The sequence below is a fragment of the Fukomys damarensis genome, unplaced genomic scaffold (assembly GCF_012274545.1).
Source record: "Fukomys damarensis isolate Sample0158 unplaced genomic scaffold, DMR_v1.0_HiC HiC_scaffold_5, whole genome shotgun sequence".
NCBI lineage: Eukaryota > Metazoa > Chordata > Mammalia > Rodentia > Bathyergidae > Fukomys > Fukomys damarensis.
Window position 1 is genome coordinate 45,817,102 of NW_022900917.1, and position 14,379 is coordinate 45,831,480.

At 38.3% G+C, this 14,379-nt stretch overlaps 1 protein-coding gene across 1 annotated transcript in view; it reads left to right on the forward strand.

Moving 5' to 3' along the window:
- The first annotated feature begins 9,353 nt into the window (after nucleotides 1-9,353).
- LOC104874295 (cytochrome P450 7B1) overlaps nucleotides 9,354-14,379 on the forward strand; it is a 170,094-nt gene continuing 165,068 nt past the window's right edge. The window contains exon 1 of the mRNA XM_010641313.3: nucleotides 9,354-9,819. Coding sequence (XP_010639615.1) covers nucleotides 9,737-9,819 — 83 coding nt within the window. The 5' untranslated portion in view covers nucleotides 9,354-9,736. The remainder of the gene's footprint in view (nucleotides 9,820-14,379) is intronic.

Here is a 14,379-nt window from a genome sequence, read left to right on the forward strand (position 1 = left end):
CTGGAACAAAAAAAAAAAAAAAAAAAAAAAGCATGAGAGAAAAGAGATGCACAAGCCCACAAGCAATAGCCAGAAACCCACTCCAATACTACTGTGGAACAGTTCAGTGCAGTTACAGGCAGATCAAGCTAGGGATCAACCCTGACTGCAGGAGCTTGGGCGCACAGGCCAAAGCCAAAGCCCCGCCTAGAAAAGAGATGCACAGGCCCACAACCATGATTTGCATTTTGATTTTTATTTTGAAAATAAACACAAAGGTTATAGTGTGGTGACCATGAATGGAGTAAGAGCAAATCTAAGGACATGCAAATGGAGATGAATGATACTACTTTTGACTAGAATGACAGCCTTGAAGGTTAATAAATGAAAGTTTTAACATGCACATATATACACACACACATTATATATATATTAAGTGGTATTTGTTTTGAGGCAAGGTTGACTTCAGTTTTGGGAACGAGTAACTGGATGGACGGTGGTGCCTTAGGAAAAGGAGCAGATGTGGTAGGTGTGGTGGGTAAGATTTTGAGCTTCTATACGATGAGTTCTAGGTGCTTGTGAAATAGCTTTGGGAGCTAAAAGACATGTGGCATGTATGACAGTACCTCTTACAGAAATACAGAGATAACATTTTTAGGAACTATTACCTGGAGATAATTTTTAAAGCACAAAGTTTACCTGTTTAATAAGAAGAGCACTCGAGACTGAGCTCTTTGACACTGAGCAGCCAAGTACAGGAAGAAATGGCCATGAAACAAAGAAACAACCAGAGCATGTAGAGGACATTCAGAAGCCTAGAGAAGAAAGCATTTCAAGAAAGTGAGAGTAAAGCAAAAGGGAAAGGAAGATATGGACAGAAAAATTAAACATGAATTTAGTACCATGCATTTTGGTTACTTGAAATCACTTGGTTACACTAAAGAATTCTATTTCTTCCTCTGGACTTTGTTCACTTGAGTCCAAGGTTCCTTGGTGTTGTTTCCTGGAATGGAAACATACTCTCCCCACCTTTTATGTTACATGTGAATACTTGGGTAATAAATATTGCTTTGTGCTCAGAACAATTTTGGTAAATTGTTATTTTTTCTTTTCTGCAATGGTCTTCACTTTCAAAGGTTGTGTTTCAACATTTTAAAAATGGCAGAGAGGAAAGAAAGGCAGAGATGCAAAAACAAATGGATACCGCTCTAAAATTATCCTTTTTCTCTCCCACTATCATCTGTACAAACTTATGCATTTTATATGAAACAAAATCTCTTATTTGAATGGACTCATGGCAGGCCATCCCTTTGTTCTATCAAGATACTGAAAAATCCCTACAGCAAACACAATAGAAGCTGTGAAGGTAAGACTCTGGTAACTACACCTGAGATGATTTTGTTTTAAAATAAATATCTTACTGAACCTTAAGAAATAAGGTTATTTATTACTATTACATTAGCATGCAACTTTTGGGATGTCTGTAAACCTTCTAATACAGATAATTTATTAAGGGAAATAATATAAAACAGAACTCAGTAATGTCAGTTCCAGTATCTCAGGATTCCTATTCTTCATTCTTTTTATTTATTAGCAATAACTTAGTCTACCTTTTGCCCCCGTATATTAGTTCTGTATTCACATGCTTCCCTCAATTTAAAACTTCAGTGTTTTGACTACTTATCCAAGACCCAGAAGTATCTTTTAGCAGAAAGTTATTGCAAGGCGTTAGAGTTTGCATCTAAACTATCCCCTAGAACATGGGAGGAGGGAGAGAAAGAAGGAGGAGACAAAAGAAAAAGTGAATAGGGCTAGGGATTTAGCTCAGTGGTTCTTCCACCTGCCTTTTAAGTGCAAGATCCTGAGTTTGATCCCCAGTACCAAAATAAAATAAAATAAAATAACATTAAAAAGAAAGAAAAAGAAAAGAAGGGTTGGCGATTTAGCTCGGTGCTTCTACTGCCTGCCTTGCAAGCACAAGGACCCGGGTTCGATCCCCAGTAGCAAAAAAAAAAAACAAAGAAAAGAAAAGAAAAATAGTGAATAGAGGAAAGAAAAAAGGAAACAAAGCTTTTATAAATAAGGAAGGGAAAAGGGGTTGAAGGAAGAGGAGGGGAATGGGAAAAAAAAAAGAATCAACATATATCACCTGGCGTGGTGGCTCACGCCTGTAATACCAGCCCTTGGGAGCCTGAGGCACGAGGATCTGTGAATTCAAGACCAGCCTGGGCAACATAGTGAGCTCCAGGTCAGTCTCAACTACATAGTGAGACCCTGTCTCAAAAAAACAAAACCAAAACCAAAATCAAAACACATATATCATGTACAGGTACAAATTCTCTATGACGAATGTTATGTATATAAAAAATGCAACAATAAAAAAATAAAGTATCCCTTCATAGTCTCATGAGTTCACAGGTAGGTGGGAGGTGTTTAGGATCGATCTGGGGACTCTACTTCTCCGCAGAGTTTCCCACTGATTAATTCAGAGCTGAATGCACTATTAGGAGGTGGAGCCTGGTTGGCAAAGGGGAGTTGCTGTGGTATGGAAAGTACACACTGTATCTCCCTCGCAGCTCCTTCCTTCTCTCTCTGCTGCCTGGCCATCATGACATAAGCAGCTAGCTTTCTTCCACTCTGGCTCTTACACTATTTCATTTCTGCCAGGAGACAGCTAATCAAGAAGTGTAATCACGAGCCAATATACACCTCATTTCCTCTAAGCTGGGGGTGTTAGGTATTTTGTGATCAGCACATAATGGGTATTACCAAATTAATTTCACTTTTCAAAATCAATTTTCTAATTTTTATTCCACAAATATTTGTTGTAAATATACAAAATGCCATGCACCATGTCAAGCATTGAGTGTACATTAATGAAAACAGACATGGTATAATTATGGATGGTAAAGGTATGCATAAAATAAAGATAATATGGAGCTCCCTGGATTACCAAATAGCCAAAACATGGTAATATTTGAAAATTCTCTATCAAGTCAAAAGAAGTAATTTTTTTATTTTCAGATTTTTAATTTTAAAAGTCCTAATTGTTGAAATAGCAAAGTAGAGAATAGAGGGTAAAATTCTAATATATACTTTAATATCTGCATAAGCTTTATAAAGTTCCTTAAAACATTATATTTAAGGTAGTCTTTGCATGGAGAGTGTGTGAGAGAGGGCTTGAGGTTTGGTGGTTAGAATCTAGATAAGGAAGAGATTTCCATGATGGCACAGAACAAAATAAAGAAGTAACAAAAACAAAGTGGGCCAGGGATTTAGCTTAGCAGTTTGGTGGCTGCCTTGCAAGTGCAAGGACCTGAGTTCAATCCCTGGTACAAAAAAAAAAGAGAGAGAGAATGGATGGGTAAGGATGAAGGAATTTTGAGGTCACTCAAATCACAAAGGCAAGAAAAGGAAATTCTGAAAAGCTTGAATTTGTCCTTGTACTTCTGTAGATCAAGAAGCTAGTAAAAGAGGGAAGAGTCACATGAAGAAAATATATAGCATATCTAGAAACAAAACTCTATAAATGCAGAAGGGACACCTATTGCCATCTCTATGTATGTTCTAATTGACCACCTGTGATTAAAAGATCTTTAAGAAAATATAAGAACACTATTTTTCCTTAACATTTTACATTCAGAAGGAGATGACGCATGTCAATTTTAAAAACATTTAATACTTATGTTGTTAATAGTTATTGTATTTTTGAAAACTTTGCAAGTACATTATTCAGAACAAAATTTGATAGCTACTTGGCATAGGAGATACCAATGGTTTGCTTAAATAAAAGATATGAGCTGAGTTGCTTTGCATTAAAAAGGCATGAGGTATTTGATGTTTGCACAGCAAAATTCTGGAGGAAAAGTGGAACCAGAGAGACTGAAATTTTCCAGGGAGAAGAATAAGAAAACATCCTATCACCGTGTGACTTGAGAGGACTGAGGGACATAACATGCCAAGGGTTTCTTGGGTGCTAACTGTGAAAGCTGTCAGAATGAAAATGGAGTTGCTTTTGTCAAGCTCTAACTAAAAACCAAAGCTGGAAAATTAAGGAAGATCTTATGCATGATTGCCTGATACCAAGACATAGGCACAAAATCTGAACTACAATTTAATACAAGGGCTGCCACAACTTTACATATACATACAAAAAAAAATGCCTCAAGGTCATCTGCCTAATAACTGCTTAATACTTAAATTAGCCATCTTTGTTATTAATCCTTGTAGCCAAAAGTTAACATTAAAAAATATCTTATGTAATAGTCCTCACTTGCCATTGAAAATTTCCCCTTGTCTCAACCTCTGAATATTTTTATAGTTCATCATGACATAAATACTCCCCTTGAAATGCTGTGTTGCCCCCAGATAAAACTATGACTCTTTAGAGAATCTTTCTCTGTGTGTTATTTAGGTGACACTTCTCAGAGAACCAGTCTGGTACAATCCACAAGAAAATGTTTTGGAGTCTGTAAAATATTCTGTTAGTGAACAGAGATGGCTAGAGAGTAGAGGCAAAGAAAATGGCCCTCATTTAAAGGAACAGTCAGGGAGAACTCTGTACTTTCTATCCTCAGAAATCTGGGTTTGGGGGCTGAGGAAAGAAATATTGGAAAAAGCCAGTGTGAGTCAGAGGCAAAAAGAAAGTCTGATTACTGACATTTAGAAATGGGAAGAAAGGAGCTAAAGGTGTAGGGAAGGTGGGATGGGTAGGGGAAGGGTAATAAGGTAAAAGAAAAAAATGTGAGATAATGAAAAGATGAAAATAAAGTGATTGTAGATGGGGAGAGGAGGAGGGGGTGAAGGGAGGGCAGGGGTAAAGGGAAAAAATGAGAATCAAGACTTGCCATGTAGAGGTACAAGATCCCAATAGTCAATGTAATTGTACTGTATCCCTAAAATGTACCAATAAACTCAATTAAAGCTGAAAAAAAAAAAAGAAAAAAAAGAAACAGTCTGGAAACTTGGCCTGGGAAGTAGGGTCAGATAGTGAGATTGAACAAAGATTTAGCATGGAATTCTGAATTTATAAACCAGAGAATTAAGAATTTAAGTGTGTATAAGCAATGCCAAAATGGATAAACAAGAAATGACAAACTCTCCAATCTTTTCATTCTACTTGGAGATAATAAAAACCATCTGTTCTACCATTTTTACAGCTGCTTCAAAATAATTATACTTAGGTCTTACCTAAAATTGTACTTTATATAAAATAATTTAAATGGAACCTTACTCCTTGTTGTTGGGTCAGTTTGCTTATTCAATGGCATTTTATTTAATAAGTTTTTACCTATTATGTCTATGTGTGTCTTGTACCAAACTGAGTATGAAGTTAACAGTTCAAACTGCCTGTGCAGGATAAAATAAAATAAAATAAAGAGAAAATAAGTGCAATTGTTTGAATTGTAAAGAATGACAGAATAAGAAGTAACACTGTAATTTGAAGTATTTTTAGTCAGGTTTGGTGCCAGCATCTAAAATGACTCAGTGTTTACAATGTGCTCAATAAAACAGTAATCTCAAGTTTATGGCAGTATTAGTATATGCGATTATTGTTATCTCAGCTCAAATAGCAGTCTTCAGGAAAGTCTTGTACCATGTTTTCCATTTAATTGGTTGGAAGTAAATGACAGTAAAGTAACCCCTAAGCTGGGTTGAATTTCTGATAAACTCATTTATACTTATACTCTATGCCAGTGGAGCAGAAGGTGCATAACCATGAAAAAGGGGAGAATCTCCATGCATTCCATTGTTATATATTTATTCTTCACAATTAAATCTTCACAACCCTACAAGAAAGGAAGTTTCATACCATTGTTTTGCAGATTGAAAAATTCAGACTAACCTCAGTGATACCCAGCAGAAGCTCCACTGTCCATGTGATGTACTTCAGTTATGGACAACTCAAGAAAACACTAAACCCAGGAAAATAGATGCAAAAATGATTGAAGAGGTATGATGAAGGGTTAGTGAAAGAGAGATCAAAGGAAGGAAAGATGGTGTAACGAAAAAGGATCAACTTCACAGCAAGAAACAGGAGTTAAATAAGCATTGGTATCCTGAAACTCTCAGTGTTGGTCTTCCTTTATGTAAAAGATAATTCCTCTTGAGTATCATGACTGAAAATCTGAAACATAGTGAGCACTGACACTGACCGTACAAGTGTAAAACTCTGCACTTCAGTTCATATGACAAATCAGTGAAAACGTAGGTTCACTAAGAATGGTGTATAAAGTTCAGGCTAAGTGCATAAATACATTCTATGTTTAGACTTGGGTCCAATCCTCAGGATATCTCATTGTGTATATGCAAATATTCTAAAATCTGAAAGAAGTATCAAATCTAAAATACACCTTGTCCCACACATTGCAAATAAAGGATGATAAACACAATAACGGTATCTATTATCCAAGGTTTGTTTAGAGGGTTAGACGAAACAATGAATGTAAAACAAACAGCCCATCTTCTTTGTTTCTTGTCTCGTTTTCTTTTCCACTTTTTTCCTTCACAAATTTGCCTTATGGTAGTCTCAATTCTAATAGGAGATAGGAAGTCAAAGTTAGTTGACAGAACACATGAGAAAGGAAGAAAAACAATGGCAGTCATTTTTTTTTAATTACAGAAGGTTGTGCTTTGATATGATTTAAAACTCATTTTTGTGAAAAATGGATATGATCTTTTAGGCTTGAGCATTCAATTCTTATTTTAGGGACTTCACAATATTGGGAAAAGAATGCATGGAATTCCACTTTGGCATTTTTCAGTGGTACTTTCTCATGTTTCCCATCAACTGATGCCTCTAATTTGTGCTTTCCCCAGCATATCATGTGCTTCGCATGAACTCACAAGATTGAAGGCATATGGGTGCACGTTCTTTGATTGCTCCATTGCCACTTCATGAACTCATGTTGATTGTTTTTTCTTTTATCCAAATTAAACCCCTTTGTCTTCTTCACCCCAGGTATTTGAACAAAGTAAAGCTGCACTCATTCATCTTTATACATCAAATGGACTAAGTACAGTGCCACAGACATAGCTTGCATCTAATAAAAATTGTTGACAAAGTAGCCTGACTTGAACTCTAGGCAGGAGAATTAGGATGACATGTTGAAATGTAGGGTGAAACAGTCATTATTCAGATTTTGGTAAATTTCAAACTAGCTGATAAGACAGGCTTGTAGCTCAATGGTAGAGGACTTCATAGCATGCAAAGTTCTGGGTTCAATATCCACAATCCAACAGAGGAGGTAGTGGTGAGACTGACTGAGACTGGAGTGAAGCCAGGACAAAATTCAAATCCTAATACTACAATTGGAAAAAACAAAACAAAGACAAAAACAGAAAAGAAAAACAAAAAGAGAATCCCTGTGTTTTATCCCTAGTACTGCATGCAAAAAAGGAGATAGAATAAAGAATTTGTCTTTATGTTTTTTATTGCTATTATAAAATACCTGAGGGTAACTACTTCAAAAAGAAAAAAAGGTATACATAGCTCACAGTTTTGGTGATGGGGGAGCCTCACTGTTTCAGTTTCTAACGATGGCCCTCTTGGCTGCAACACAGCTTGGTTGATGGCCTTATGGCAGGAATGTACGAGAAAGGGAGAAATCATATAGCAAGAACTCCAGCCCATTAAAGGTTCTATCAGCACAATGAATGGCAAGCCTCTAACACACAAACCCTTGGGGAAGAAGCATATTTAAGCCATAGCACCACTCCAACCACCTAGTAAATAGCCACCTAGACAGTGGAGCAAGGCTGGAGTATGACCTTGCATTCATGGTTCACCCTAAAGGCTCCAACAGACCACCCTTTCCCTTTACTCTGCCTCTGCTTGTGCTTCTGTTTTTGCTTCTACATTTCTTATTCTATGAGCATCACCAAAATATTTTCTGAGAAGGAATATGATTAGGCCATGTATCACCTAATACTGAAAAGATTTTCATATATGGCACTCCAAAATCTTGAGGGTCAGCCCACGATGATTCCTCTAGGATTGACTATTGACCGTGGTCTAATAAGCACACCCAGAGGATACAACCCTATGATGCTGGTGACCAACGTTGAAAGATGGCTGAAGGGAACTGGCAGGCAGCTAGAAATTTATAGTTGTCATAGCTGTTTGCCATATGAATCATTGTGCTGAAATTAAGCTAGGTTTGCTAGGATTAGATTTAGAAAATAAAAATATAGGGCTTTCCTCTAGTGAAGGTGAAATTCTATATGTGCAAGAAATAATATTAGCTGTAATATTTGGGACATCTTTATATGTTGCTAAAACGATTCTTGTGTTCCATAGTATTCATTTTTTTCCATCAGGAAAAAACAACTTAGATGTAGTAGAAAGATGGATGGAGGAAGACAACAGAGAGCTTAAAGGGTGGGACAGAAAGATTAATTACAAAAGTAGAGTTGGAACAATTTTAGGAAAAAGTGGGGTTTGAACTGGGCCATATGAAGTAGGTAAAATTTCAGCAAGTAGGGGAGCAGGAACAATTTTGTAGGCATAGGGAACACTGTAAACAAAGATATGAATGGGCTGAATGTAGGGGCCCATGGCTCAATGGACCTGTACTTGCCACGGAAGCACAGTGTGGAGTACGTATTATTCCAGGTGGATGATTTATGACTATCAAAAAGAGTTTTGGACATGGTAAAAGCAGGTCTGTGTTTAGGGGTCAAGAGAATAAAAGGTGAACGATCAGAAAGGTGAAAGAAAGATCAGAGGCCTGCAGATCAGTTCTAACGCCACTGCAATAGCTTAAGGGAGTGTAGAGCTGGAAAGGACACCGGTTTTTGAATGGGCCTTGGGTAGAATAGTAATCCTTAAGTAGCCACCAGGAAAACCCAGGTAATCTGGATCTCATTATGTTTTCTATAAAATACTGCTAAAACTTACACAAGTCGGGGGAGAAAAGTAAATGTATGAAATACATGGTGTTGGTCATTACTCAAAAACAGATATTTAAAAAGTTTCTCCCTCATTCTTTGTTAGTGTAGCAGGTAGGACTTGAACGACTGCTTTTGGTACTTGGTCAATCTCTTGTTTTACCTGTGGGCCCTTTCTGGACAGCGCATCTTTAAAGATCACAGCCCTGGTGTCTGCTTCTGCTAAGCGCCTTTGTACACAGTGGGCCCTCAACAAAAACGTGTGAATCTTCAGCACATGTGTGATGGAGGGATGGGTGTGAAACCGCTCCACGTATCCCCTTAGGCCCCCTGGATCTTGCCTGAGAGATTGCTCGCTTCAGAGCAGCAGCGTGGTCCTCAGCAGGGCCACGCACAATCCTCCTCCCGCCTGCCAGTCGCAGGCGAAAGGGTGAGGAAAGCAAAGGACTCACTTCCACCCTGAAGGGAAACCCCCCTCCTCCAGGCCCTCGAGCTCTTTCTCCGGAATTGCTCGCTCCGCTCCCCTTCTTTGGGTTTCCTTGCTGTGCCCAGAAGCAAAGGCGCGGTTTCCCAGAAGCTGCCGGCCGGGAGGCAGCGGCCAAGCGGGTCGGTGAGCGGGGGTGCGCGGTAGGAGGCGTCGGGAAAGGGAAGGGACTCCACTAACTTTTTAACTTAGCCTCCGGGACCCACGGAGACGTTTTTGTCCGAGACCCAGCCCGGCGAGCGTCTCCGGCCTTGAAGGAGGGAACACAACCCTGAGAAGCCGTCCCCCAGGCGACAGAGTCACCGCCCACGCCGCTCGCAGGAAGACCCCGCGCTGCCCGCCACGGCCTCGCGCGCACCAGGCGGCGAGAGACAGACCTCAGAGATGGGCTTCTTCAGCCTCTCCGGCCTCGCCCTCGTCGCGGCCCTGCTGCTCCTACTTTTGTGCCTGCACGCCCGACGCACCAGGTAAGCTCCAGGGCCTTCTGGCCACGCATGCGCCCTGGCCCGCGGCCGCGCACCATCGCGAAGGAGAAAGGATCCCTCTCCGCTGTTTGCAGCGCGGACAGAACTTGCTCCAAGCCGCTGGTGTCCTTTGGGAGAGTGTATATAACAAAGGGTGCTCCTGTTTCTTTCCCCTACATACGCATACATATTAAAGATTTGGGGATGGATTTGATTTACTGCTCCAGCATAGGTTGTAGTAATTCCCTGGGTTCGCTGCGTGCGTTGTGTGTGACGTGTGGCTTTCGTTTGCACGGAGACGTTTTTGGGCCATGTTACTGTGAGTTGGGGCTTTATGGCCTAGGATTCAAATAGCATTTCATGAGGAAAATGTTCTTACATTTCTTTCAGTGAAGGGGAATGTTTCAGGAAAGAGCCTAAAGTGCAAGTCTAGACAATAACTCTGGGTGCTGGTCTGTGCCTCAGTTTACATTACTGCACCTCATCTGGAGAAGTGAAATAGTAGTACTTACCGTATAGGACTTTTATGAGTACAAAATGAATTAATAGTTTGTGTTTATGCATTTGCTGTATTATGTTTATGTTTGTTTTTTTGTTTTTTGATACAGGGTCTCACTGTGTAGTAGAGACTGACCTGGAACTCACTATGTAGCCCAGGCTGGTCTTGAACTCACAGCCATCCTCCTGCCTCAGCCTCCCTAGTGCTGAGATTACAGGCGTGCGCCACCACGCCCAGCTCTATTATTTTTATTAAGGTGAAAATAACTAATAACCAAATCCAGAAATATGTCCCTTCATTTGACTTGCAATATGGAAATAGAAACAGAAATGTTCACACAAAACTCTTCACTTTGAATTTACTTTATATTTCTTTTCCTTTTTTAGTGTATATTAGTACAGTTTTCTGACATTAAAAACATTTATTTGTTTATTTATTGGAGTACTAGACTTTGAACACAGAGCCTAAGTAGTGAACTACATCTCCAGCCTTTAAAAAAATTTTTTTTGAAACAGTCTTTGTAAGCCTCTATGTTGCACAGGCTGGGCTTGAATTTGTGATCCTCCTGCCTCAGCACCAAGCACATAAATTGGGGGGGGTTGTAACTGGAATCTTAATATATATATATATATATTTACATACATGTATGTATCAACATATACATTTATATGTGTGTGATATAAGTTGTTTCTGATTTTGGGGAAATGGCACAACTGTATTCTACATAAATATCTGTGGACATTTCTAGAATGCCCATGGATAAATATGTAGATAAAATTAATTATTTTTTCCTTTCATGTGAGTTTTCCGAGGGATTTCTAGATGTGCATACCCTTTCCCAGGTTGTCTTCTCCAGTGGCTGTGCCTTTTGCGTCACAACCAAGAGAATTAGGACACTAACTTCAGTGTTGCCTGATTCTGTATAAGTTCCACCTTCACTATTTGCACTTAATATTCATATTTAGGTGTATCTTTAAAGAGGTGGTAGACAAGAAGGCTGTTTGTTCTGCTCCCACTTTACATGCAGGGCAGAAACAGACAAGCTGACTGGGGCATTCGGGATCATTGAAAATAATTGGCGTGAGAACGTGGAACTTGTTGAAAGTAGAGCCCAAAATGCAATGTGGGAAAGCAGGCATCCTTCTTAACTATTCTGAGAACAAGTTGATCTTCCTTTTTACTACTGAAAATTATTTTGTAGTGGTATTCATGCTATCAGTTGTCAATTACTTCTAACTGCGAAGATACAATTTAATGCATATCTACAGGGCTTTACATTCTAGAGAAGTTTGATACAATATAGTTCCAAACACAAAACATTACACCATTTGCCCCAGTGTGTGGATCAGTTTGTTGTTACCATTTCTTGAGTTTGGATAATGTGCTCTAATACCCGAGAAAAATGTCATCTCTAAGGTAAAACCATGGTTAGAAATTCCCTATACAGTCTTACAGATTTTTTTAAATCCTAATACTGATATGTTTGAATGTATATTAATAAAAATAGTAGGAAAATATACTTTGTTGAAACTTGCATTTTGCCCTTTACAATAAACTTTAGATACCTTTCTATGTCAGTTTATAAAAATCATTATTTGTATGTTTAAATGGAGATATGCCAACCCTTCACCAAACGGATAACTTTGGGTGCTTGGGGAAATAATTATGCAGGATTATGAAGTTTTCAAAGTGTATATGTGCTTTTACATTTTAATTGATATTAAACTTCCCTTTCATTTTGTGTTACTATTAATGATCTGAGTACCTATTTCCTTACATAGTGGTAATACTAATATTATAAATCATTTTGATTTTGTTAATCTGATCCCTACATAAAACAAAACATTTTAAAATCCCAATTTCCATCTGGGGGAGTTTGGATGTCTTCAAAGGAAAAAAATGGGATCTCTTTTCTTCTATTGCATATTTATTTTCCTCTTTGATTATTTTTCTATTTCATCATTAATGGCTCTTGAATGATAGGGGTTTTAAACTCTTTTATATCCGATGCATTTATTTTCACTATTGTAATTTGTATTTGTTTAAGAGTTTCAAGATATATTTCCTTGGGCCAGGGATTTACCTCAGTGGTGCTGCCACCTGCCACAAGCACCAAGGTCTGGAGTTTGATCCCCAGTACTAAAAATAAAATTTTTTCCTTGCTTAGAAATCACTGTCACATTCCACCATGACAAAAATTCCCTCAGAATCAATTTGTTTTAATTCACACATACATCAGTTACATTTTTATTCTAATTCTATTCTTATCTTTTGAACAACTGTGTCTGAAAAGTTTGTTATATAGTATGTTATAGGAGAGCTGGATGTTCCAAAGAAGACATTTCAATGTTGCTGTGTTAGTCAGCTTTTTATTGCTGTGACCAAATACCCGAAGTAAACAAATGTGGAAAGGTTCATTTTGGCTTAGCTTCAGGGGTTTTAGTCTATTGTTGACTGGTGCTGCTGCTTTAGGCCTATGTCAAGGCAGAGCATCATAGCAGGAGACTGTGGCAGTACAAACCTGCTCAATTTATGGAAGCCAGGAAGCAGAGAGAGGAAAAGCTTGCCAGAGGAAGGACCAGGAGACATGATATTGTTATCACAATTGTGTTACAAATTTCACTCATACTAACAAGACCCCATCTTCTGATTCCATCACTTTCCAATAATGCCATCAAAGTATCATCTAATCAATAAATTAATCCATTGATGGAGTTAGAACCCTTATGAACTAACTGCCTCTGGAAATGCCCACAATTATTTAGTATGCTTTTCTAATTTGCTGGGCTTTTATAAGTCCAATCAAGCTCACAATCAAGATTATCCATAAAATTACCTATAAAATTGGTAAAATTGAAAAAAAGAAACAAACAATAAGTAAGAACTACCTTACAGGTCATTGACTGCTTGTTATTGATTCTGTCTCTTGACTGAAGTACTCTGATTGTTCCCTTCCTACTTTCCTCCTTTCATTTCCCTCTCTTTCCCTCTCTTTCTCTCTCCTCCTTTTCTTTTTCCTCTCTTCTCTCTTTCTTTCTCAGGGTCTCGCTGTGTTGTCCAGGCTCGTCTGCATCCCCAGGCATAGGTAATCATCCTGCCTCAGTGTGTTAAGTAGCTGGAACTATAGATGTATGCCGCCATACCTAGCCCCATTCACCATGCGCGCGCGCATGTGTGTGTGTGTGTGTGTGTGTGTGTGTGTGTGTGTGTGAAATTCTTTTTCCCTATAGTGTGACAGTCAACCACAGAAGCCATTGCATCACCCCTGAGGAGACATAACAGTAACTTAGCCTAGGGTAGATGAAAAGTGGTTAGAATCAGGATTTGCTAATGGTGTGTGAGGGAGAGAGGAATTAATAGTGATGTTTCAATCTTTCTTATTTTGGTGTGTGGTCAGAGTAGATGGTGATACCATTTACTGAGAGAGTGAGATACATAGATACACATGTAGATATGTAGATATATGTCACCCAGAAGATTAATGGATCATAGGATAAGGACTTTTCTACCTGAAACCACTCTAGAAAATTCCTACTTTTCCAAAATAATATTATTGTAGTTAATCATTTTCAACATTACATATGAGAGTACAAATTGTTTTATATATCACTAATATTTTATAAGACCATTCCATTGGTTTAAGCATCTGTTTATCTAAAATCTAGATTTTGTTGCCTTCCTATGAAGTATTGATTTAGTTTTGGCTTGAAGATACATTTCTGGCTAATTATCTTGAACTTGTTGAAGCTTAGTTTTATCTTTTTTCAAAGTGAGCGAGGGGAAATCTTCAGATATTTGCAGACTCCCATTTTGGATGGTGCTATGGTCTGAATATTTGTGTTCCCCACAAATTCATAATTTGAAATCCTTTCCCCACTGCAGTTATAATCTAATGAGGTGTCATATAAGGACAGCAAAAAGATGGCCATCCATGAAGCACAAAGTAGGTATTTACTGGATGCTGAATCTACTGATGCCTTGATCTTGGATTTCTTAGCTTTCAGAACTGTGAGAAATAAATTTCTCTCTTTTGTGATATTTTGTTAGAGAAGCCAAATCAGACT